The 26,990-nt window shown below is 34.1% G+C and overlaps 2 protein-coding genes across 3 annotated transcripts; one reads left to right on the top strand and one right to left on the bottom strand.

Annotated features, from left to right (window-relative positions):
* Nucleotides 1-2,335: 2,335 nt before the first annotated feature.
* Nucleotides 2,336-13,002, top strand: LOC117910908 (nucleolin-like). Its single transcript, XM_034825092.1, has 11 exons — nt 2,336-2,523; nt 3,337-3,839; nt 4,282-4,371; nt 4,469-4,708; nt 6,942-7,163; nt 7,941-8,259; nt 8,356-8,654; nt 8,743-8,870; nt 11,913-12,019; nt 12,089-12,186; nt 12,278-13,002. Exons 1-11 carry the CDS (start codon nt 2,457-2,459, stop codon nt 12,371-12,373), a joined length of 2,169 nt encoding a protein of 722 aa, XP_034680983.1. The 5' UTR covers nt 2,336-2,456; the 3' UTR covers nt 12,374-13,002.
* Nucleotides 13,003-17,975: 4,973 nt separating this feature from the next.
* Nucleotides 17,976-26,413, bottom strand: LOC117909265 (2-carboxy-1,4-naphthoquinone phytyltransferase, chloroplastic). 2 transcript variants are annotated; one of them, XM_034823225.1, is made up of 11 exons: nt 26,192-26,413; nt 25,730-25,949; nt 22,822-22,925; nt 21,707-21,778; nt 21,457-21,595; nt 19,888-19,994; nt 19,684-19,783; nt 19,569-19,607; nt 18,983-19,093; nt 18,833-18,898; nt 17,976-18,391 (listed from the first exon to the last, which is right to left on the bottom strand). In XM_034823225.1, the coding sequence occupies exons 1-11, from the start codon at nt 26,278-26,280 to the stop codon at nt 18,281-18,283; spliced, it is 1,158 nt and encodes a 385-aa protein (XP_034679116.1). In that variant the 5' UTR covers nt 26,281-26,413; the 3' UTR covers nt 17,976-18,280. The 2 variants fall into 2 exon arrangements, with proteins under 2 accessions (XP_034679116.1, XP_034679123.1); XM_034823232.1 differs by having other exon boundaries at nt 25,730-25,931; nt 26,192-26,410.
* Between the last annotated feature and the right edge of the window lie 577 nt (nt 26,414-26,990).

Here is a 26,990-nt window from a genome sequence, read left to right as displayed (position 1 = left end):
CTACCATTTCTCTTCATATACCATGTTCTTGTCACACGACACAATCCTTTTGTTTCTTATATTATTGATGATAGAAAAATTGACTCCACCTTTAACTAAAATTCTTTTTGTAATATTCTTATATGCTCTAATTTCTTTACTCTTCTTGAAATCTTCAAATAAGATTCTTCTAGGCATCTTTAACCAAGGTTCTTCTAGGCATCTTCACTCAAGGCTCTCTTGGATATCTTCAACCAAACCTTTTCCAAACATCTTCAACCAAACTCTTCTAGACATCTTCAACCAAAGTTCTTCTAGACATCTTCAACTAAAGCTTTGACACCACTTATCGTGCCAATAGAAGTATCCGTGTGAACATATTAAAAGAATATGTTATGACTCAAATAAAGGATCCTTAGAATATCTCAATCTTTGGTTTCTATTTCTATTTCGTAGCCTATATAAATAGGGGGAATGTAATAAGAAAAAATTGTGATGAATTATTCTTAATAAAAAAAATTAAGTTTAATAAAACATTTAGTTTTATTTAGCTAATTTTGTTAAAAAATCTTATGACTTAAAAAATAATAATATAAAAGTGAGATAAATATTGGTTTTTATAGAAACTCTATTTTGACTTATACAAAAAATTCTTTTATATTTAATAAAACTTTTATTGTCATATTAGTATTTCTCAATAAAAACTATAACTTCGATTTTAACTTTAACTTCCAATTAAAGTAAAAAAAAAAAAAACATAAAGTTATTCCAAACAAGACCGTAAAAACTCTCATAGGATTCAATGAATCGATTTTTGTCACATTAGAAATGAGCCTAATCACAACATTATGTGATAAAGATGGTTTAGATGAGAATTAATAGAAGAATCCCACACCTTGATATAGAAGGTGGTGTAAAGGTTGTGCTCTATGCTTGTATCAAGAAAGCAAAAGTTGCTTTATTTCATGTTAGATGCCTCTCTATGGATAACTTTGAAAGGATTGAATCATTTTGTATGGATAGAAGAAAAGCCAAAAGGTTAAACAACACCCAATTATAAATCCTAAATGCTATATTCTTCTTAATTCAATAGGATATAGGGTATAGGGTCTAGGGTAGGTTTTTGGTCTCACCTATCCCACTTATTTAAATACATCCTCAGTCTTATCCCAAACTCTCAAGGAAATAGGAATGGAATTTCTTTTGAAATAAATGTAATTTATTAATAAATTATATTTTCTTTTAAGAATCGAATTTTAATTTTATTTTTACATATATTAAAAAAAGAAAAATAAAATAATAATATTAAATTTTATATATGATTGAGACTCAATTTTTAAGAGAAGTTGTATCTCTTGGAAATAATTTTAAAAATTTCTTTAAATGAAAAATAGTTTGGTTGGTTGTAGTTTTATTTTTAAAATTTTGTTTTAATAATTTAAAAAATTATTTTGGAAATTATGTTAGGTAATCGTAATGACCCGCAGTTAACTTTAGAACTTAAAGTTATGTTTTCCTATGAAAATACAATGTTTTACGGAATTGTGGGACGAGAAAGACACCTCTCATGGAAGCTTTTACTATTTTAAAACACACTTATATGATTAAGAGTAACTTAAATTTATTTATCAATAACTTTACCCCTTACTTGACTCGGATGCCACAGTAATTTATCTTTATTTATTTTTTTAAATTTCATAATAAAAATACAGAATTTTTTTTTATTCCCACAAATTTTAAAACAATTTAAAATAAATTGATTCTTGTGACTCTATTCACGCACATGTTATTCTTATCAAATAGACCAAAAACATGGGCGACTTACCCGTCAACGTTGAAAAGTCAACAAAACTTATAGAGAAATCGGTAGGATATTACATTCAAAATATTTTCCCATTAAAAATAAAGATAATTATTATATTTGTAAAATTTTAATTAAATAGAAATATGCTTAAAAAAATTATTTTTTTTTAAATAAAGATAAATCATGTTACAAAGCATGTGATTTATGATAGAGAAAATTATCCTATTAATTAAAAAAAAATTGTAATTCAAATTTTAAATACTAATTTTATCGATAGTTTCTAAATTAAAAAATAAATGTAAAACGCTTTGTAACACTCTCACAATCACTCAAAAGTTAATAAATCCTAATTAATTACATTTAGGACCCTATACTTTAATTCAATCCCAAGCTCCACCTCTCTCAAGGAAAAAGCCGTCCGCTTTCCCATGGGCTCCACTCCTGAAATCCGACGGCTTAGATCAAATCACGGCGAGGATCAACGGCGTGCATTTCACGCTGTGGAGTCAACCCAAGCTTTTATAGAATACCATTCTCACAGTAGCTTTCCATAATAATTGAGCGAAGTCTCTGCCGCCTCAACGCCCTACCCTCCCAAAACGCTGCGTTTTGCCTCTCGACACTCTCAAAACGCTGCGCTTTGACTCTACCAGTCTCCGTAAATCGACCGCCGATGCCGCCGCGAGCCGCCGTGAGACGACCTTCGACAGCGTCTGCTCTCAAGAAGAAGCCTCCAAGAGGTACTGAAAGGATTCCGTTTGGTTGCCGAGAAAATTTATGATTTTCGAGTCTTTAATTTTCGTTTTTTGAAAGTAACTATAACAGGCTAGTATGTATCCTTTCGATGAGTCAGAGTTAGAATTTTGGGGTTTTGTTTTTCCTTTTTTTTCTTCGGTTTTCTTGGAAAACAAACAGGGGAGAAAGGCTCAGTTTTTCTTGTTTTGTTTGTTATCGAGATCTTCACGCGTTGCTTTTAGGGGTGCGAGTGAAGATGATTGGAAGAGTGATTAGTTTTACTAGAGTGGTTGAAGTGCAGTTCTGTTTGGTAGCTGAGAAAACGCGAAAAAAAAGGCGATTTTGACTTGGGAGTGGAGAAAGCAAAAACCTCCACCCAACCAGGCCAACCACAAGCATGAAACTTTTAAATTCTTTCTTGAGATTTCTTTGGAGCCAAACAGGTGTTTGGGTTCAATTTGTTTTATCAATGGTAATTATTCCCTAACTTATGTCATTACTAAGCCAAACAGCTCATTGCATAAGCCCTTTCAAAATTCTGCTATGTGGTAATCAGAAATTGTTCTGTAGTTTGGCCTTGTTGCCTGATACACTGAGATTCAGCTCTGTGTCACCCAATTTCTTCAAAGAAAAAGGGGAAAAACACTTGGGTAGTTTTTGTTTTTCCAAATTATTGACTGTTGTGTGTTAATCTCAAGGAAAATTTTTCTTTCTGATCAACCAGCTTCCATGATTATGCTTGTTAACCTTTGAAGCTGTTATTAACTATATTTGATTGCAAGAAGTGGGGCCTGATTGTTTTTATCTTTTTGTATCAGAGGAAAAGGAGGAGAAGGAGTTTGTTGTGGGAGACATGGATAGATCAGAAAGGTTGGAGCTTGAAGATAATGACCCACAGTCTGATGCAGAAGACGATATGGGGCATTATATGGGAACAGAAGAGGAATGTCGGGAACAGAGAATTGATGGAGATGATGACCTGATGGGAGATATGATGGAAGGCGAGGATGAGGAAGAGGAGGATATGGGTGAGGATGATGTGGGAGGTGAACATGAGGAGATGATGGATGGGTATGAAGATGAGCATCATGATTTAGTTAAAGAGCGTCGAAAGCGTAAGGAGTTTGAGGTCTTTGTTGGTGGATTGGACCGAGATGTCACAGAAGGTGATCTCTTTCACTTTTTCAGACAGGTGGGTGATATCACTGAAGTGAGACTTATGAAGAATGCCCTTACTCAGAAGAACAAGGGCTTTGCTTTCATACGGTTTGCAACTGTTGAGCAGGCTAGGCGTGCTGTCAATGAACTTAAGCATCCAGTGGTATTGCCTTCTTTCTTTTCTTGATTTTCTTCTTAGCATTCTAAGTTTGATGCTTCAAAAAAGTAAGTCCCCAAAGTGGCTCCAGTAAACCCATTTCAGGTCTGACACATTCAGCACCTGGAGATTGATCCTTTGTAAGAATGAATTTGAAAATTTCCCACAATGAAGGAAGTTGCTTCATTCATATATTTTCTGGGAGGCTGCTCTCTTGAATGTTGGCTCACTATGCTAGGTCACACTCCTTTCATATAGAGTTACAGAAAAAAGAGAAATTCCCCATATATTGTGAGAAGAATGCCAATTTTACATTCATATTGATAAATAACAATAAGATATTCTTAAGGAGACTTTTCTTTCCCTTAGTTCCATTTTGTTAATTCAAAATGAAACCTATTGATTTGTGATGAGATCATCCCATGTGACTATGGAGTTTAATTGTCAGATTAATGGAAAGCAATGTGGGGTAGCTCCAAGTCAAGACAGTGACACACTCTTTGTTGGTAACATATGCAAGACATGGACAAAAGCAGCTGTAAGTGTTTCGGAACCATTGGATTTCTGGGTTTGGGTTGCTACTCAGAAATTTATGTGAATATCGTAGCTTATGTTAGACGTTTTTGATTTTATAGGTGAAGGATAAGCTTGCATACTACGGTGTTGACAAGTATGAAGACTTGACATTGGTTGAAGATACCAAAAATGAGGGGATGAATCGGGGATTTGCTTTTTTGGATTTCTCTTCCAGGGCAGATGCCTTGGAAGCTTGCAAACGCTTGCAAAAGAGGGATGTTGTGTTCGGTACAGATCGAACAGCAAGAGTTGCATTTGCAGACACTTTCATAGAACCTGATGACGAAATCATGTCACAGGTATATGCTTATTTCGCATATCATTTTTCTAATTTTAAAAGGTTCATCTGATATCAGCTATCTGCCAAAGAATTTAGAGCGTTTTCTTATCTGTCAACAACAAAATTGATGCCCCTTCTTCTTCTTCCTCTTCTTCTTCCTCTTCTTCTTTTTCTTCTAGCTAATGTTCATTGACTGTTTGCCCTTTTCTATCAAAAACTAGAAGTTCATGCAGCTTACAACACCTACTTTTGTTCCCATCTTAATCAGATTTATAGGTAGTATATTCATTCCTTTTGAGCTTTTTCTGACATAAGGAAGTTTATTGTTAATGGGACCTGTTCACTCCTTCCCCTTAAAATCATTTACCTTTACTGCTGTACCTACCTCCATGTTTTTCACCTATCAAATTGTTTTTTTCCCCCTATCTTGTAAAATTTTGACAGAACCTTCTGTATCTATTCCAATAAAAATAAAGGCCACAGTTCCCTCCTTTATATAACGATGGACCTTCTGCTACCTCTTTCATATGTTTTTTCTTCTGTGCTTTCTTGCCATTCTTCAGTTAAGTCTTTAGCTTTGTTTCTGATTTGTGCATCTACTTGCTATAATTGAAGCAATGAGAGGCAAATGATTTATTTTAAACATAGGAAGGACTACTGGTGGTTTATATGCGAAAAGTTGATGCATTTTCAAGGATTAGAAAATCTCATAATTGTGATAGCATTAATATTTCTGCATATTTATTTCGTACTGTTCTTGTATACTAGCGGGTTCCTATCTGAGTAGTTTCTTTTTCTCTTAATCAAGGATGTTTCAGAACCAAGTAGAGTTTTGATGTTTTAGTCCTTTGGTATTATCTCTTGCTATTTACTTGGCATATGTGGGCCTGTGTAATTATACATTGCGTTATTTTTCCCTTTCTGTGGGGCAGTTTGCTTGATCAAGTTGTCTTAGCTTATGACACAGAAGGAAATTCCTTGAAAGCGAAAAATCATGTGTAAAGATGTTATGCATAGGGGTAGAACATGAGGAAAATTTGTTCTAAATACCAAAAACTTTTGTCCTGAGAAAAGTGAAAATGTATGTGGCACAATTTTAGTACTTTGAGTTTTTACTGTTACTTTGTATTGTGGTCAAAGCATCACCATGATTACTCCTTGCCTCTCCAATGCCTATGTCTAGGCATGGGAATGCAATAGCAATAAGACAAATGTCCAGTTGCTACGCCAATGCTTGAGTTCTTTAAACAAAATTGTTTCATGCAACCTTCAAGATAAAAGAAAAATGCAAATAAATAATTGTTTGCTATTTTTTCCTTTTTATAAGAAATGAATTGTTATTGAAGTTATTGTGAGTCTATCAAAATAGATAAGTGAGGATAAAATGAACAGGATCATATTCATATAGGTCAGGGAAGAACTAAGAAACAACCATCAAATTATCAGTTATAACTGTCTTACAAGGTTATATTCATATAGGTCAGGGAAGAACTAAGAAACAACCATCGAATTATCAGTTATAACTGTCTTACAAGGTTTCCAATCAAAAAAAAAAAAACCTGTCTTACAAGGTTAAGTTTTACTCTTTTTTTGTTTCAACTCTTTTTTGGGCAATAAATTAAATTCTACTCTTTGTCTATTCTTTATTTTACGATATACCCTTTTTCCTTTTTGAAAATGCAATGCATTCACATCAATTATCCTTAATTCTTTTTGATGTGTTTTAAAAATGTGTCATGTACCAGAGAATAAATTAAAGGTGTAAGAATCCCACAAAAAGGGGGAAAAAACTATATAGTGAGAGAAAGAAATAAAAAGTGTTGGGTTGTTGTTCAAGTTCGAATGGTTGTATCTTGATTGGGATGACCAAAGTTCAGCCAGCCTTGTTGAAGCTTCAGTTCATTTTGGCTTAACCAAACTTAAACTTGTGCACTAGCCCAACTAGGCTAGGCCATGTTCTTATTTGGCATTCACATTTTTTGTCCAGATCCAATTCTCCGATAGAAATGCTTTCTATGTCTAAGTATTGCTTAATTCAATATGATACGTTGCTTCTTTCAATTTAAGTGCTCACTATATCTTAATACTTGGAGCACTTGTTAATAACCATGCTGCATCCAGATGATAGGAAATTCTGTTGCATAGTTTGTTGTTTTACTTTATCTTGAACAAACGTGATTTCTTGTTATGATTTTGGTTATTTTAAGTTTTTAGAAATGTCTTTGAGGAATTTTATGCTTTCCATTTTCCAGGTCAGGACGATATTCCTTGATGGGTTGCCTGCTACTTGGGATGAGGATCGTGTCAGGGATTATCTTAAAAAGTTTGGGAGGATTGAAAAGATTGAACTTGCAAGAAATATGCCAGCTGCTAAAAGAACTGATTTTGGTTTTGTGACATTTGACACTCATGATTCTGCTGTGGCTTGTGTTGACAGTATTAATAATTCTGAGCTTGTTGATGGAGAAAGGCTGGTGAGTTGTTGTGGTTCCATGCTCGCTTTATTGTTTGTTTATTAGAGCATCTTAGTGCATTTATGACTTTTCAACCATTGTAGAATATTTGATTTCTGATTTTTATAATTAGAAATTATATAAATGAATATCTATGTGGAACTTACCATAGAGAAGGTTAGTCGTGATTCTAAATGTCCTGTGTTTCTAGAGTTCCAGCTTCCGTTAGGGGTTGGTAATGTTCCAGAACCATTAGCTCTTTCAAATTTCATGTTCATAATTTGGTCCGGGAGGGATTACAGATGAATCGCTTCTATCTTATAATGTTCTTCTGAACAAACAGTGTAATTTCCTACAACACTTGCTCTAAATGGCTAAAAGTATAAAATTCTTCTGCCATGATAGTCATGGATATTGTTGCATGCTGAAGGAGCATCATTTGAATCAATTGGTGAGCAATTTTGTAGTTAGTGGCCAAGTTAGTGAAGTTCCTATCTCACCCTTTGTAATGGTATCATATCTTCCCTCTCTGGTTCTTTAAGTTCTTTCTAATCATGTAGATAGGACCTGAAAGCTACTTTTCAACGTTGATTTTGTATATATAAGAAGCAATGAAGAATAGACTCTTTTTTAAGGTAGTAGGAAAAGATGTAGGCTGATTTTGAATATTTTATAGAACTCAATAGATTGCTTTTACATATGACCTCTAGAAAATGTGGTAATAAACTCTTTTGATAGTTTAGTTTTATTATAATGCAAATGCTTTATGCCTTCACAAGATATATGCATTACTTGCAGGTGAAAGTTAGAGCAAGGCTGTCTAGGCCACGCCAGAGAGGTAAGTCTGCTAAGCATGCTCGAGGTGGTTATCTAGTTGCACAGGGCAGCGGTCGAGGTTTCAAGGCTCCATGGGGATCTAGTTCATCCCGCATGGATTCTTGGAAGTTTACAGGTCGTGGAGGGAGAAGTATGCAAACGCGTGGAGCATATGATGGTGGTCTTAAGCGGCCAGTTGGTCCTAGGGATAGACACTCAATGATGGAGATGGTTCCTACTAGAGATGGGAGCAGGAGACGATTTCCTTCCCCAGAGAGTTCCTTCGGTCGAAGGTCACCTGGTGTGTAACCCTGATTGTACTGACACCAATTATGTCATTTTGTTTGGTTCCTTTATCATCAGCTTACATATGTTGAGTTTATTTGGATTGTTCCAGTTTATGAAAAGAGCAGCACGAAGAGGGAGTACATTCAACGTGATGAATCCTTTTCTAGGCCAGCTGTTTTTGCTAGAGACCCCACAGAGAGGCGTTATTATAAAGATAATTACTCTTCACATAGATCTGAGTATTTGGACAGTCCTCCTAGAAATGTTTCTCGTGCTGCTGGTCATAGAGCTCCTCTTTATGAAGATGATGACTATGACCGATATTTGGAACGACCCACAAACTATCATGATGGTCATAGGCATGATTATGGTTCTATTTCCAGTTCAAAACGTTCCCATTCAGCAATGGTGAGTCATCTTATTGAGGCCTAGTTTAATCCTTCTGCTTTTGTTGTAGCAATCTCTACTCTGATTAAGTTTCACTGGTTTTCATTAGGAGGAAGTTCATTCTCGTTATGCTGAGCCTCCAATTAGGCACTCGAGGGCCCGTTTTGATTATGGGGGGAGCAATTCAGGATTGCCCTATGACGACCATTATGGAAGTGAATCTACAAGTGAACGCAGGTTTGAGAAAAAAATGTACTTCTCATCCATGATCAGAATTAGGTTTACAAGGTTATATATAGAATTACAGCTAGCATACAAAAGAAGAAGAAAACAGTTATATGGAGAAACCATAGCCAAAAAATCAGGAACAGAAAATTTTAAATAGGAAGCAATCATAGTTTTAAAAAATTGTTGATATTATTGATTCTATCCCCTAATTGATTGCATTAAATCAGGTCAGACGTAATTACTAGAATCCTAATTTTTTCCATACTCCCCCTGAAGCTGTTTAAAAATATCCAATATTTCCAACTTGCTTGTTAAGACATCAAATGGTTGCTTTTGAAGGGCCTTTGGTGAAGATGTCCCACTAACTTTTTTCTTATTGGAACATGTGGCATGCATGCGGATGAGTCCTCCCTTAAGGTTCACTTTGATGAAATAACTGTTTTTCTATCACAACTTCGTAGGTTTCTCGCTTGGAATCTGCAACTCTTCTAGTATCATCTATAGCCAAATAAGTTAACAAATTCCATGAGCAACAACACGATGTTCAGCTTTTGCACTACTTCGAACGACCATAGTTTGTTTCTTGCTCCTCCATGTCACTAATTTACCTCCAACAAACATACAATACCTAGATGTTGATATTCTATCCTTATTATTTTCTGCTCAATTAATATCAGTGTAGGCTTGAATTTGCATGACCCCTTTTTCTAGTAGACAACTTCAAAGTATTCTTCAGTTGGAGAATGCATAAACTGACTCACCACATTTAGTTCAAATGCTATATTAGAACAAGTATGTGATACATAAATCAGTTTACCTACCAATTGTTGATGATGTCCCTTGTTTGCCATTGAGCTTGAACTCTCTTGCCCCAATTTCTGATTAAGATCAATAGGAATGTCCACTAGTTTACCACTTAATAATCTTCTCTCCTTAAGTAAGTCTAGGGCATATTTTCTTTGTGAAACAAAAATACCACTACAGGATCCAGCATTCTCCATATCAAGAAAATGTCTCAACTGCTCGAAATCCTCAATCTTAGATTCCTTGGCCATAATTTTTTTTTATAATTTCCCCCATTCAGAAAGATTGTTACTGGTCAAAATGATATCACCAACATACACTATGGGATAGCAATCTTACCGTCGCTTGAGTGCTTGTAGAACATAGTGTGATCATCTTGACTTTGTAGATATCCATGGCCTTAGATGGATTCTAATAAACCAATCAAACCATGTTTTAGGAGACTGCCTCAACCTGTAAAGGCATCCTTGTAGTTTACATACCTTCTCATTTTTAAAAGACTTCTTTAATACATGAGGTAAATCTATATACACCTACTCCAGCTCACCATTAAAACATGTGTTCTTCAAGTCCAGGTACCTTTTAGTTTACATACCTTTGGTTTTAAAAGACTTCTCAAATATTGGAGGCAAATCCATGTTCCTGCAACAGTCAACAAAGATCCATCAACAATTTTAATCTCTATCTTATGAGGACAATGAGAGTATGTAGAAAACAAGTTACATAAACTGGTCCTGAATTTATGATCCAGGGTACATTATTTTCAGGCAACACAAAAGCACTAAGAAAATTAATTTTTTATTCCAATGAAAAAGAGGGTGAAGGATAATGAGAATGTTGGGACTGATTCAATAACCTATATAGGTGTTCCAATCGCTCCTTACTGACTGGTTTTTTGCTGCAGCTTGCATGCTTTGGATGTCTTTTTTAAGAAACTTGTTTCCCTTCCAATTTTGAGGTTTCCTGTGTAACTTCCAGCCAGTTTTTTTATTGTGTTGTGGCTTGTTGCAATAGCCACACTGTACCTGTTTCTCTTCAGCTTTCTTTGAATTCCTTCAATTGCAGCATTCATAGCTTTTGTTGCGGTAGTTACAAGGGCTGAGTTCTCTGTAGTGGTAGTTGAGGATGGATTCCCCGTCATGATTGATCTTCTGTTTTCTTCTCTTCTAACCTCGGAGAGACTTCGAATTGAAGGCAGAGGCTCTTTCCCAAAAATTTCCCCTCAAACTTCATCTAATTCCTTATTTAGTCCAGCCAAAAAGTCAAACACATGTTCCTTTTCCATCATCATCTTGAAACGGGAACTATCTCCAGCACACTCCTCTTCGTAGAACAGATCCAATTCCTGCCACAGGCCCATACTTAGTTACACCCTGACTACCTTGCTTTGTTTCTTGGATCTTTGTGTTTAATTTATAGGCCTGAGCAGAATTACCTATATCAGAGTAGTTTTCACCGACTGCATGCCATAGTTCTTTAGCTCAGTAGAAACATGTAGGTCTGTCCAATCTTCAGCTCCATTGGATTCATTAGCAATGCCATGATCATGGAGTTTTCCAAGTCCCAGGTTTAAAAAATTGGATCATCTTCCCTTGGAGCCTTGATTGTGCTTGTCAAATACCCCACTTTTCCTTTTATAAAGATGAAGAGCTTTACAGACCAAGACATATGAGAAAATTCAATCTGTTTAGCTTATGCATAGTGATCTGCAATGAAGGGTCTCTCTAGTGCCATGAGGCAAGGCTTAGAGTGGCAGCAACTGTGTCAATGTTTGATGGAACAAGTTGCCAAATATCTACTCCTCAATAACTCCTGACATCAAATCATACCAACAATGGTGCCTAGGACTAAAGAGAGAATCTATGGCAATTAAAGCCAGAAGATTGAATTTTTACCAATTCCATAACCTAGCTTTGATACCATGATCGCAGGTTTGAGGGAAAAAAATTGTATCTCTCTTTCATAATCAGGATTATGTTTGCAAGGTTATATATAGAATTACAGCTATTTTAGAGAAGAAAAAGAAGACAACTATAAAGAAAAACAATAGCCTAAAAATCAAGAACAGAAAAATTTAAGTAGGAAAAAATCTCAGGTCTAAAAAACCATTGACTCTATTGGGTTTATCCCCTGACCACATCAAATCAGGTCGGACATAATTACTAGAATCTTAATTTTTTGCACATGGTTGGTTTGTTACTCTTGCATCGTACTTCTTTTGGCTGACTGCTGTAACTATTTTCTTAGGATGGGCCGTGGTTCTCGTCTAGGGTATGATGGAGGTATGCGAAGTTCTTCAGGGCATTCTCGAGGAATGTATGAGACAAGAACATCAACTACTGGGTACAGAAGAGGTATTGGCAAATGTTTTTTTTTTCCTTGATGGCTAAGTTATGTTTGGGACATTACTTTATAAATTTCAGTCCTTGCAGATGATATTAGCCGGGGGAATGAAGAAGGGATGTATTCCAGCTATGACCGTGAGTATATGTCCAGGGACTACATGCCTTCTCGATCAGATGTATGTTTTATCTTTGGTTCTTTAAAAATGGTCCTGCTCAAGGTCTTGGTGTTAGAATTTGCTCCTTACGGTTCTATTTTTCTTTGTTCAGCTAGGGACAGGTTCTTACCCTTCTGACTACCCTAGTCGTCGCATGAATGATGGATACTTGAGTGGCCGAGGTTCAGGTTCAGGTTCATATTATTAAGGTGAGTTTGCTTGTGGTTTCTCCAGAGTATTTTCTATGCATGTGCATCAAAAAGCACATCTCAGATACATAAGGAGGTTCCTGAAGTTAGAAAACAACTCCTTTGGAGGCTGCCTTAGTGGTGCTTACCTTGATGGCCTCCCCATAGCGTTAACATGAATGAATTTTAGTGTGTGGGAGTAGTTTCTGATTACTTGAAGACTTTCAGAAAGTAGTTTGTGGACTCATTCAATTCATCTACTGTACTGAAATTGGTTATTGGATTGGTAATTTTAGGATATTTAACTCCAGGATGAGGTTCTGTATTGGTAAAGTTAAAAGAGGAACCAAGATGCGCTTGTTGTTTGGTTGAGTGTTTGAGAACGAAAAGTTCTTGGAGTCACTATGTACAAAAATGCTGTTTCTCCTGATGGTTCTGTCTGGTTCTATCTGGTTAGGTGGATAGTTTGAAGTGCTACTGAACATGCACTTTTTCTTGCTCTATTATTGAATGTTCTGTGAAACTCCCATAATAAGCTATTTGGGATGTGCTTTTATGATGGGTATTGAAGTTTATTATCTCTAACTAGTACAAAATTGAAGTGGGAGTATAATAAACATCCAACCATGATTTGAGTGGAGGGTGGTCATATAAGGTGTCATATAATACATAATTTTCATTGGTTTACACGTGGATTTGCTTATTTAAGAAGACCTGTTCTTTTCAAGACTTCTCATATGATAGAAGTTTTTTTGGCACACTTTAGCTTGTGATTTGACCTTCCCTTGAACTCAAGGACGAATAGTACACATTAAAAAGCTTTACAGAAGTCTGCTTTAAATGACCAACAAGAGCTGCTCTTGGTCGACTTTTGATTTTGATTGTTGAGAAATACTGTAGTTCCCAAATAACTTAGTGAAAAACATGCTTCAGTATACCTTCTGTCAGAATTTATTTAGTAGTATCAGAGAGCTGTGGTTGTCAAGACAGGCAATAGCTTTCCACTAATTTGAGTGAAACACTTTATGCTTTTTGGCATGATTGTTTAGTGCTGTTGAAAAGTTTCAATTGTTGAGAAAGACAACAGTTTCCTACTAATTAAAGTGAAACTTACTTGGTTATGGTACTATGGAATACTGAAACCAGTTAGCACTTCTGTGGTGGAGCTTGTCTAGTTCTCACTACATCCTGTTTTCTAGTAAACTTATGCCTCTTTACTTATCATCTCAGATTTCTTTCACCTATGGATTCAAGGTGATGGGTCTTTGTATCCAAAATCTAGAGGATTTGAGTGATGTGACTTAAAGAGAACTCATGCCTCTTTAGTTTTCATCCTGAATATTTTTATCTCTTATATGTTTAAGAAGATGGGTTTGTTTATCCAGAATGTGGAGGATATGATTGATGGACTTAAAAGAACTAGAAATGATTGTGATGTCACAATTTCAGAAGAGCAAGTTTGGCTGACATTGTGAAAGCCAGAGTCTGTGGATGGTGGAATTAGCACCTGGTGATGAGTAAAGAAGCTTACATGCTTACTGAATTTTAATTTTCTTGGATTGCATGAATCAAATTTGAAGAGCATTATCAACTATATAATAGCCATCTGAATTCTAAAAGGGGCATATTTTAGTCCATCTTATGAATGCCATGGAATTCAGTAATTTCTGTTTATTGGCTGCACTAGTTAAAAACTCAGTGGTTGGTAGCCTAAGCTTTCCTTGGGGTTGGTGTTATTTGAGAATTGGTATCCATGTGGTGGCACAGGGAACCTTAAACATTGGTGACCTGAACCTAAGAGATAGGTCAGGGAAAGGGTTGATTTTGGAGCAGGAACTAATAGGAGCTGATGCTCATGTCACAAAATTTAAGTTGTCAATGTCTATTGCTGCCCAATTGACCTCAGGTTAGAAGTCTGGAGTTTCAAAACCGAGGGGTTTAGTTATGTTTCATTAGTTGTTGTAACATGATGTTCTTATGCAGTGTCAATTTACGGATTGCTAAGAACTGGGTGGATTTTTGGTCAATATTGCGGCTTTTGCTTTTACACTTTGTACTTAGATCAGATATTTGCTGTCATTTTGGAAGGTTATGATGCTGTTGAAAGTATGCTCTTGTTTGCTGTGGATCTTACATACCCAACCTGAAGTAGTTGGGATGTAAAGGTTGGTTGTTCTGCTGTTGTGTGAAATTTTTTTGTTGTGATTCCTTTTGCAAATGCTCTGTGCTGACTGAAAGAGCCTATGTAGCTCTCATCATGGTTCATTAGAACATCAATGGAAAGCATTTCAACTTCCTTGTCCCAAGACTTACGAGCCCATTTGATCATCATTTTGAATTCAGGTCCTGAGCATCCAAAGCATTTTACTTCATTTCCCTCAAGGTTGTTGGCTGCTGGTTTGTGTTGTGTTGTTACTGGAGTTGGGTTAGTTTTGTGTTTTCAGTGATTGTTGTGACAGTTGGTATATGCCTAATGCTTCCTGAGTGTTGTAGACCCTCTGATGTTATGGTGCTTTGGGACCTCTGAGTCTTCGTCTATTGTGTTGAACCCAGTTTTGAACTCGGGATTTGGTAGGATTTATCCTCAAGACGTTGGACCATTAGGGTCTGTTCTAGAAAACGGTTTTCTATTCTTTAGAACAAAAAATAGTTTTTCTCATCGTTTGGTACACTTCTGATAGAAAACATTTTTTTGAAAATTTTCGTATTGTACATAAATGTACATTTATGCCATCATTGAGAATCAACTGCGAAAACTGTTCTTTATATTTATGTTTCCAAGAATTATTTTTAAGAATTACTATAAAAAACTGTTTTTAAAAATATTACCCAACAGAACTAAGAGTGCGTTTATCATTGATTTTATAAAACGTTTCCAAACCTTCTATCACTTGAATGATAAAAATTTTCAAGTATTAAAAAGGTTTGAAGCGGTTCCTGAAATCACTACCAGACGGGCTTTAAGTCAATCAACATTGATGGGGCTTTCTTTTCCGAGGTGTTTTGTAGTGTAAGAAAAGTTTTTTGTGTTATATAATGCAGTTCTTTGTTGTTGTTGATGATTGCTTGTGATTCTACCATTCTCTCTTATGAAATAGAACATGATAGGTTTGTATTTTTCATTTTCCCATTGGTTAGGTGGATGATTGAATCTGATTTGGTTGATATAGAAGTAGAGAAGTTGAGAGTTGTTTCAAAGAGTTGGTATGTGGGAATGAAGCAAGTTCTGGCATGACTGTTTTTAAGTATTTACAGTTTCTGTGAAGTAGGAAATCCCAAATTTCAAAAACAATGTGGAACGAATATGAATTCTTTGATAGGTTGCTTCTCTGGTGGATGAATGTAATTTTGGGCAAAATTAAGGGTATTTTAATAATGTTCTTGGATAAGCCTTTCATATTTTTAATATCACCAATAACGCTTTCTTTTAAACAAGATGGCGGGCTCAAAAACAGTTGAGGATAATTCTTGAAATAGGTTTTAATTATTTTCAGGAGCAAAATTCAGACTTTTTTCTAACTAAAAAGTCTGAAATATTTTTCAAAAATGTATACTTACTTTTAAAATTTGAAAACAGTAACAATTTGGAAAAACTGTTTTTTAATCTTTTTTAGAACAAAACTTTGTTTTAGAAATTAAAATATTTTAAACCTATTTTAAATATTTTTAATACCTGATGTTTTATTTTTAATTATTTTATGTGTTTATATAATTATATTTTAAAATGATATTAAAAAAAATAAGGGAAAAATATAAAAAAATGATCAAAAGATGTTTGAAAATATTTTATTTTTATTCTTTAAAATAAAAAATAAAAAATAGTTTTTTAGTTGTCAAATTTAAGGCTTGTTTACCCATGTTTGTGAATCTTGTTTTAAAAAAATTGGTTTTAAGTTCAATTATATATACATTATATTTTAAATTAATTTATGTTATAAGTTATACTATATATTTTAAATATGTAGAATCATTCTATATTTATTATATGGAGTAATATTAATTATATTTTTCTATCAATAATTTAATAATATGGATCAAGATTTTTGTTTTCTAATATTTCTCTAGGATCATAGTAAATGAATTGATTAAGAAATAATATTGTTGTAACTTTAATAGGTTGTAATATTGAATATAAGTTGAAACTTGATTTTTTATTTTATTTTATAATATTCATGTAAAATAAAATTAAATATGTTTATTTAAATTTATGTAAAATAGAATTTTCCTAAATTATAAAATAAAATTGAATATAGTTACTTAAATTGTAAAATATAATGATAAAAATAAAAATGAAAATAATAATCTCGGTTTTTAAACCATATAATGATTTATTTAATTAAATGCTCATTTTTATATAGATGTGAAGAAAATGGTTAAATTTTTTATGTTTTTATTTTGATGATTTGATATATTGATTTAATAATATAATTTATCTAACGCTTAGAAAACAAGAGGTGTTGCAAATAACTTTTTCTTTATTCTTTTAATTTCAATTAAAATAATAAAAATAAAATTTTCCATTTTAAAACAAATTAATTTAACAAATTTCAAACAAAATTTATTCAATTTTAATATCCTTAATTTTATATATTTAAAAAGAAAAAATTAATTTAAAAATAAATAAATTTAGTGATTTAAATAAAAGAAAGAGGAAAAATATTTAAACACATTTACATAATCACATTTAAACACATTAAAAGAATTAAATATGAATGAAAAAAAAAAAAAACAAAAAAAAACCATTGTCTTACACACTATCATCTAACATGTTCATGATGTTTGGCATTGCAAGTCCGAATACTATCAAATGTATTTTTTCTCTTTCAATTTTTCAAAAAAAATTTCATTTCAAAATCATCTCTAAATTATTCCTTAACTATTTTTAAAAGTATAGTTATAACATAATTTTGTAAAAATTTACACAAATAATGGACTCACATATACTTACATGGTACAAACATAATAATGATGCATAAATTAAAACAAATATATAAATAAAATAAATGTAGGGATGACAATGAGACAAGTTTTTTTTAGGTACCTATCTTGTCTCGTCCCTAACAGGATTGACTTGAAATTTAAATAAATGGGTTTGTGATAGATTTATGATTTTTTAAAAAACTCGAGATAGGTTGTGGATTTTTTTTTTTTTTTTTTAAAAGTTGAAGGTGGCAGGTTCGATGGTAGATTTATTTTTTATTATTTATTTATTTTTAACAAAAGTTAAAATGGGACAATTAGGAGAATTTCTCATACCTGCTCCATCATGTCTAGTTTTTTTTTTTAATGGGACGGGATGAAAAATATTTTAATTAAAAAGGGTAGGGTTGGAAAGGGGCAATTTATTCCTTTCCTAAGTGGATGTGTCTCGATATTTAGTAAATGTAAACATAAGCCCGTTTTTTCTTTTTATATAACTAATCAAATTACCATCTTTAAAAACATATTGAATGATTTAATTATTTAAAAAAAATTACCTTAAAAACCTCGTTTGCCCTAATGCTTAATTTTTACAATAAAAAAAGAGTAAAAAAGCAAAAATAATTACTACTATGGTGCAATTGAATTTTATGTTTAAAAATTATATTTTAAAAATACTTTATTAAAGAAAGATATTCATGATTATGACTCATCCTAAAATTTTTAATTTTGATTAAATAAAATTTATTTTTTCTCAAAATCTGGCAGGTGCGAAGCTCATTCCAAGCCAACTATCTAAACCACCTTTGAGTAACAAAAGCTTTACATTCAATGTTAACTAAAATGCTCTTGCAACTCACCACCTTCACAACTCACCTCAATGCCGCCCTGCCAATCTTCCGGTGGGTTGCAGCCACCCACTGTTTACCAAAAAAACCGAATCCGTCTGCTGAACCATATGCGTCGAACAAAGATCGTAGAGTAGGGAAGATTATCAGCTTCCAACGTTATCTTTTGGTGAGTAATCTAGCTGCCACAAGCCCAGCAGCCAATGCAGCTCCAAATAAGGAGTGTAATCTCACACAATAATACTTTGCCATGAAGATCTTCGAGTTGTCCTGTAATGTGATTTTTCCCAAGCCCACTAGTTAGAATCTGTTTGGTATGGGAAATTCTCATAACCAAAAACCGATCCATTAAGAATATGATCCTCTGATTTCTTTCTAATATTGAGTTAGAAGCTAGCTACCTCATGTTATTTTGGGTTGACTTACCATTGAATCAAATTGTCAAGAAAAAGAAATAGTGGGTTTAGGTTAAGATTAATTATATTTTTGTTAGTCTAGTTAACCCGCTTATTAAACGAGTCTTGTTATGGTTGAAGGTCGTCTCGACCCATTTAATTTGTTGTAATGTGTTGATATGATTATGACTTGATATGAATGTGACACGATATGACCCAAATATGTTAAATCATTCTCCCATTTGAGATGATTCACTCCCAATAACAATTAGCTAATCAACAAAGAGAGTGGATTTGTATTGGAAAAATCACTTACCTTGTGATTGTCTTCAACATAGCTAACAACCAGCTTCGCCATGGGTATTGTTAGAGCACAAGAGAACTATAATGAAGGAAAAAGTTAAAATTAGGATGTTCTTAATCTTCAAATCAAATGAGAAGTTTTAACAATTCGAAAGTAGCTTACTATGCAAGTGAAGGGAAGAGTTTTGGCTAGACCAAAAGCTAATAGAAGCGAGTAGAGCATCGCCATTGCCATTTTTACAATCCTTGAGCCCTTCTCAGTATCGAGCCTAACCTACATTAAAGGGAAAAAAACATGTTATTTTGTTTTAGTTGGGAAATTGTTGAAGGGTTATGGGGAAAATTTTGCTTGAGGGACAAAATCTAAGAATAAATGTAAAAAAAAATGGTCATGTGAATATGGTATTTTCTATGAAGATTAGTTATGGTAAAACTTCCAAACTAGCTCTCCAGTTTATATTTCATACTTATAAGAAAAAGAAAATATAGAGGAAAAGTGAAAGAAAAGAAAAAAAATGAGAAAAAAAACATCTTTAGGTATGTACTTGAGGGCATTCTTAGCATTTTTGCTTTGTACCTTCATGGCATCAGTTTTGGTTGGATAGGATCGGTTTTATCGATTTTCAGTTTTCACCTACACCCCCCTAAGTATGGGCTTGAGGGAGTGTGTTACTTTGCTAGCTTAATCGAAACATACAATTAAACATAATTATACTCCAAAGCATACAATTAAACATAATTATACTCACTAGAGGCGACATTTTTCCAACCGCTCTATCTCCTTCCACCTGGGTCAAGCTCCATTCATGTTAGCTGATATGCAACAACCCAACAAGAGAAAAAAATTCACGGGTGAAGAGCTACCTGATGGAAGTGACTGCAGAAGAGGATTAGGGTTGTTGTGAAACCAACAAGAAGTGATGCAGAAAGAACTGTGGCAGTCACCAGAGGAGAGATCATCTCACTACCATAACCACAAAAACCAACGTTAAAGAACACCTACACATAGCTTAAATCAAATGCTATATATGCAACAGCAAGTAAGCAAAACAGCCATATATAATAAACCTTGTAGCTGTCTGCATCAAGTAGAAGGCAGTGGTGGCGAAAGGACCGAATGCCGCAAAGCACAGAGGCTCTCCAAGACCCTGGTAACTTAACCGAAATGGTGGACACTGAAACAAATACCCAGTACAGGATAGGTGTTAACTTGTTTTGGATTTAACGTATAGAATGTGAACATGGTAAGGCGAAGCTCTCTGCGTTAGGAAGAGGTAGGAGTGGATATGATTTGGGTTTTAGCTTTATTTCTAATTTGTTTGGATATGACAATGATACTCTTAAGTCTGGATAGTGATCAAATGTCATAAAAGGCTTAGCCTACTTTCATTAAATGCTAATTGACTTTCAGATGAGATGATTGAAACTCGATCCAAGATAATCAAACCAAATCAATCCATTAGGAAAATATATCTAATGAAAACAACCTTCCTAACTAAATAAAATCAATTCATGTGATGGCCAAGATTGAATTGAACAATCCACTTGAGCTTAATTATTTTTTATTTATTTTTTTCATTTTCAAATTTTGGGTTTTCTTCAAAAGTATTGTTTTATCAATAACCTATATTACTTTCTTAGCTCAAGTATAAATCAACAAATATTATTTTTTGAGCTATCTGAATGCACTAACCTAAATGATAAAAAGCTAGTAGTATAAAAATATTTAATGATAAGAAACTAGTAATATAAAAATATTTTATGAGGGGATCGAGTGTGTTTGGGTTAGTCTACTTCAAAAAAACTCCTACTCAAACTTAATTGAACTTAAAATAAAACAAGATGTACAAACCTAAATGACATAAACTCAACAATATAAAAATATTTTATTGGAAGATCGGGTGTGTTAGGGTTAGTCTAGTTAGAAAAAACCTTTTACCTCAAATTGAATCGAACTTAAAATGAATCAAAGGGTTCAATCTAGCCAACCTAGGAAGAGGTGTATGGCGGATAGAATATGTAAGTTGAGTCAAAAGGGCAAGGAGTCCAAATTTTGAACTTAGTTGTCTAAAGGCTAGATTATTCTTGGTAAATGCATGGTTTTTGATATTTTTATAGTTTTTTAACAAAATATTTATAAAATTAGTAGTTATAAAAGTAATTCGGGATTTATAACTATTGAAAAAAATCTTTCCAAATTTACGACAATTTGTGAAGTACTAATAGGAAGTTGTCTCTAGAAGAGACTTACATTGCATTGAAGTTGTCATTTGAAGAAATAATTTAAATGTAATTAAATTTTAAAATTTGAAGTTGTTCTTCAACCTCACAAGCTATAGTAAAATTGGAAATGATCTTCAACTACCATATTTTTAAAAATAATTTTTAAAAAATGCTACATTTTTTCAAAATTAGTCTGACTTCAAAATCCAATAGTCAAATTGAAGTAAAAATGCAGTATTTTCTCAAAATCCCCTACATTCATTTCTTCAAAAGACAACTTCAAAATTCAATAGTTCAGAAGCTGAAGTTGTCTCTTCAAAAAAATAACTTCCTATCTGACTCCTCACAAATTACCATAAATTTGGAAATGATTCTCAACTAACCAATACCAAAATCTGAAATGATTCTCCATACCTGATATATATACCCACAAGTAACTGCACAAGCCAGTAATAGTATTGCTCGAAAATTTCCAGCCACCATGGATGCCCAGCTAAGCCCAACAAACCCAAGAGCAAGCAATGCATATGCAGCAGCATGGGTCCCTGTACGACTTTCCAAAGTCATTGCAGAGCAAAACTGGCCAATTGTTATTCTTGAATGTAGAACAAAAAAAATGGAAAGAACAAACCAAAAACACGAAGGCAAAGAGAATAAAACTTACCTGCCAACCATGTTTACAACAGATTCTTTCTTGTTCTTATCTGCTCCTGTGTCAAAATCGTACACATCGTTGCTGCCAAAGACAACAAGGTTGTAGTTTGTCATGAAGATAATTTAGAGAGAAACTGGTCTTTAAGGCTATGTTTGGTTTTTGAAAAGAAAATAGAGAGAAAAATCATAAGAAAAGAAAAATGAACAAAAAATTTATAAATGTTTCTCTTGTTTGGATGTAGAAGAAAAAGTTGATGCAAAGCAAATTAAATTATTAAGGAATACAATTTTTCCAAGCTTTCCTCACCTTTTATTTAAGGAAACTGGGAGGAAAATTCTTTAACATTTTCCCTCGTCTTTTCCTCACTATATTCTATTTTCACAGTTTTCTATAAAGGAAAAGCATTTTCCTTTCCTTTGTAATTTTTTGCTATGTTTTAGTTTGGAGAAAGTATGAGAAAATAATTTATTTTTATTATTTATTTATTTATTTTTTTCTAGAAAATGATTTCCTTATGTTTGTTTTTGATATAAAAAATACAAAAGAAAATTAAATATAATTAAAATTAGTTAGAAACTTATGAATTTTTAAATTATTTAATTTTTACATAGAAGAATTAAAATAAGTGAAATGAATTTGAAATAACATATAAAAATAAAAATTGACTTTAAATCTATTTTTTATTTTTCTTTACTTTTTATTTCCTTCTACTTTTTATCTATTTCATTTTCTATGTTTTCCTTTAAAGTTTTTGTGAACCAAACATAGCCTTCGAGAATCAAGCCAAGAAGGCCCTACCCATTCGCATACCTAATTGATAAGTCCATGATGTGTAGTGTAAGAAATTTATGCATGAGAAGTATATATAGGTTGGTGGTGACAAAAAAGCCATATATTTGAATGCTAGCCCTAGATCACAAAATGCCACGTCTACAAATGATTCGACACCTAACATAGGAAGAGGAATGCAAAGTACATAGATCTTCACTAATACTAGATGGAAATGAATTATCAAAATTTCAGAAATATATTGAGGATGTTTCATGAATTTCCCCTCAAAAGGGATTGTTAGTATATCGTACATTATATCCAAATGCAGTAGCATGAAACAGTAATGTTTTCACCTTAAATTGAGCCAAGCGATGATAAGAACTGAGGAAGCCAAGAGAGTAAAATACTGCCTTGCTGAAAATAGGCCTGTCTGCAAATAAGCCGCGGCACTGCCTACCTGTTCATTGAAACTAGAGAGAGTAAGCTTTATAGAATCAAAACTGGCAGATATGAAATGCTCGAGTATATCTCAAGTGAACAGATATGAAACGCTGTATAAATTGCAATTGATCAAACCAAATCAGTTTTAATAGCCATCAACAGCTCTAACTCTAGTTCTTTATCCTAAAGCTTCCTCTCATCACCAGTCATCCTAGAATCGGAATTGCATCTTCTTCTCAATAAGTCCACTGGACATTTCTATGATGATAGTGCAGAAACACAAGATCAATAGTGCCTAGATCCATACATGAACCTATGCCTATCAGTTTATGGGGCATAGACACTTATGACGAGCTGTGTCTGTGTCAAAGCATGGCATTCTTCCAACCTTCCTAGACTCATGGTTTGAAATGAATAAGTGGCGTGCCGTACGAAAAAAAAAAGAAAGAGCATGAACTAAGGCCAAGAAGATCAGAACGTCAGCAAACCTTCTACAAAATCAAAGAGGTAAGGTAAAATATAAGCTCCCTACCAAACCCATAAAAGAAGATGCATAAGACAAGGATTTTTAAGTATAATAGTGGAAGCTCCATGCCTCTGACAATCTTCCTATTCCTTTCCCTTCTGCACACACCTAAACAGGCTTAGGAACCATTCCTCTTAGATGATTTTCAACTAAGGGAATCCTCCCTGTCCTTCCTAATAGAATAGTTATGAATGCAAGCCATAAAAGATACTGCCGTCTTGAGCTCCTAGTCATGGAAACTCCTGAAGAAATGAGGACTATGATACCTCACCTGTCCTCTGAGCTCCAGTTGACAGCAACTGAAGCCTCTCAATCAGATGGCAAGGCAAAAAGACCAAGAACTGAGTCCTTGAGAGGCCTCTAGACACACTAGACATCATGCCAAAATTTGAGTCGGTTCCCCCACTGAGATGCAAAACCATGAAAGGCATTTCATCCTTTTAGGAGGGTGTGCCAAAGGCCATGAACAATTGAGCCTGCACTCACCCTCATGCATCACTCTTTTTCCAACCCCCTGAGCTTTCCTCAATAAATACGGTTAACAGCTTATCCTCATAGCCATTTTGCCAAACCACGACTTCATTAGGATAAGAAAATTTCTAATACCTAACCCTGCTTTCTTCATAGGAACAAATGGTAGAACATCCTACCAAATGGAACCCTTTTTGGTCCTCAGCTGTCTCCCCCTCCCCATGAAAAGTCCCTTTGAAGCTTTAACAATTGTTTGTAAACTAATATACTGGAATAACAAAGGTGGACATGAGTAAATCAGCAAGTTAGATCACATGCACTTCATGTGTGTGACTCTACCCGCATCAGAGAAATACTGTCTTGTCCATGGGGCAATCAAAGCTCTCTATCCCTGAACCCTTAACAGCTGTAGATTTAAAAGAACCACCAAATGACAAGCCTGTACTGCAAAATGCAAGTGTCCCCACCCCAAATCTAAGAATAGCAGCCAAAGGCTCCACATTATCCATACTCACTTACCAGGTTAACTTCATTCTTATTCAGGTTAGCTTTCAAACCTGACATGGCTTAGAAGCCCAGCAGAATATACTTGGGGTGGTATAAAAACTAGTTCCTCCAAATCTTGATCCCATCTTGTTCCATGACGGGAAAAACCACTTCCACTACCCTAGAAATCAAACAGCTAAACACCTTGATAACCAACACAAAGGTATGGGGAGTGTGATACCCTGGTCCTGAACATCTGAAAATCTGAAGGAAACTAGCAGAAGCACCATTTAACAAGAAAGAAAATTTAACAGAAATACAGCACTCAATACAAGTAATACACCTCTGCCTGGAGTCCATCTCCTCCAACAAAGAATGCCTACACATAATGCCTAGTTCCATTCATAAACCCAAGTTTCTTAATGAGTGTAACAGAGAGACTTATTGAGTAGATAGATATATTGAAGGATGGATAGATCAATGGATGGAATAAATTTGATGGATGAACAGATGCATGGTTCAATGGATGGATGTAGATGAACTGACCTAAAGAGAAGAGATGCATCATGGCAGATAGATAGATGCATGGATAGATAGACATCTTCCACAAAACTATACCCGATCTCTCATCATAAGCTCTAAATGGTATAATACAGTTGAACCCATATAACCAATTTGTGGTTGAATGGTAAGTAACATACATATACTTACCAAATAACATATAACCAAGTTGAAACTTGCAGAACATTCACTTTCTGCTGTATTATTCTCACCACTTCAACAACCATCATACTTCAAAGAAAATGATGAGATTTAATCAATCAAACACCTAATTCATGAAACACTGATTTATGACTCACACAAAAAACACTAGGATATTGCATCCTACTGACATCATATTTGTAAAAACATTAATCCTAAATTGGCACTTTCCTCTCTGCAAAATCAAGTATAGAAGATCTGTTCTCTATACTTCTTGGGTTGTTGCTAGATTTTGAGAAACCAAGTTTATTTCTCACTTTCCTGGTATACATTGTGGACTATCCTGGTATACATTGTGGGTTTGCATCCTAGAAGCTTAAGCTTTTAGAAAAGTTTGTGGTTTAACATGCTACAGGTCCCAAGTTGAATCAATCATTTTATGAAATTCACTGACTCGTTGAATCAATCAGTTTGTTGAAAGCTATTAGATTCTTGATTACTCCATATCCATGTATATATATCATTTCATTCAGGTAAAGCCACGTGTACATTATACTATCTTACAATGTGTGTATGCATGTGTATAGTCATGGATTCACAATTCTCAAAGAAGTATTCACAGCAACACTACTCACAGTGAGGGGAACCAATGCAACAGAGTAAATTGGCAATTTGATTGCTCTCCATATCAAGGTTCCTTTCGATATCTCTTTATTATTAGTGTAAGAATCCTCTGCTCTACATTCAAATCGTTTGAATTTTACTCGGTTTCGGTAACCATGGCACGGATATGATGATATTTTCGCATTATTTGAGAAGCATACTCTGCTACCAGACCTGGAAAAAGAATGAAGACTGTAATTCAATCAGAACCCCTCAAAAAAAGAAAAAAAAAAATCAGAAGAGTTGAAGCCTAAATTGTCAAATTCTGGGCAGTAAACCAACCAAATACCCAATTTTGTGAAAATCTTAGAAATTTTCTTGGGAAACAAACACTAAAACTGAATCTTCGAGCTTGAAATAGTCTGAAAGACACATAATGGCTGTGAGGACCAAAAATCCAACAATGGGGTTTTGGATTTAGAGGTGAAATATACCTGAAATTAGAGGTGAAGTGGGAGATATGAGAGCGGCGGAGATACAGAAAAGGGGTGGTGGTGGTGAGAGCGGAGGTGGTGGAAGCCATAGCTCATCCCTTCAACTGTGGTGGTGCTTCTTACTCTCCCTCTAGTTAGTTCTGACTCTTCTTTGCTTTCTATACAGAGATGAAAAACTCTTATCTACTTTCTAACGTTTGATTGGTTGGTTGGTTGGTCGCCCACAAGGTCGCGATGCTTTCCACTGTTTGTTTTACTACCTGTAAGGGGCTGTAAATTTGACCGTTACCTCCATACCCACCATCGAGTTGGAGAACTTCCAAGGAAAGACCAGCCGGCCCACCTCTAAGCCTGGCCCTAAGCATTGAAGCCCAAGTTTCTTATTTAGGCGGATGGACGGGGTTGTAAGGTTGAAGAAGAAGGTAGTTTATTATTTTCATATTTATAATTTATTTATTTTAAAAAAAAGAATGAATGGAGGGAAAAGTTAAGTGGATGTTTTGAATAATTCTAAACTTAACCAATTAAGTCCAAAGCTTTAAACGAAAACAACACAAATTCTAAAAAGCCCTAAAAATAAAAATGTTTAGTTTAATTTATTTTAAAATTTCTTTGTTTACATATTTTTAATTTTAAAATATAAAAAGGGAAAAAAGGGAAAAATAGAAAGACAACAAAACATCAACTCTCCCTTGCAAAAAATAATTTCTTTATGAAGACTTTCACTAAGATGCATTATGTTTTTTTTTTTTCCAAAAAAATAAATCAAGAAGGTAAAATTTTAAAAATTGAAAAAAAA

The sequence above is a fragment of the Vitis riparia genome, chromosome 3 (assembly GCF_004353265.1).
Source record: "Vitis riparia cultivar Riparia Gloire de Montpellier isolate 1030 chromosome 3, EGFV_Vit.rip_1.0, whole genome shotgun sequence".
Classification (NCBI taxonomy): Eukaryota; Viridiplantae; Streptophyta; class Magnoliopsida; order Vitales; family Vitaceae; genus Vitis; species Vitis riparia.
The sequence above is the reverse complement of the archived record's forward strand: the minus strand, read 5'-3'. Positions and strand labels throughout refer to the sequence as shown.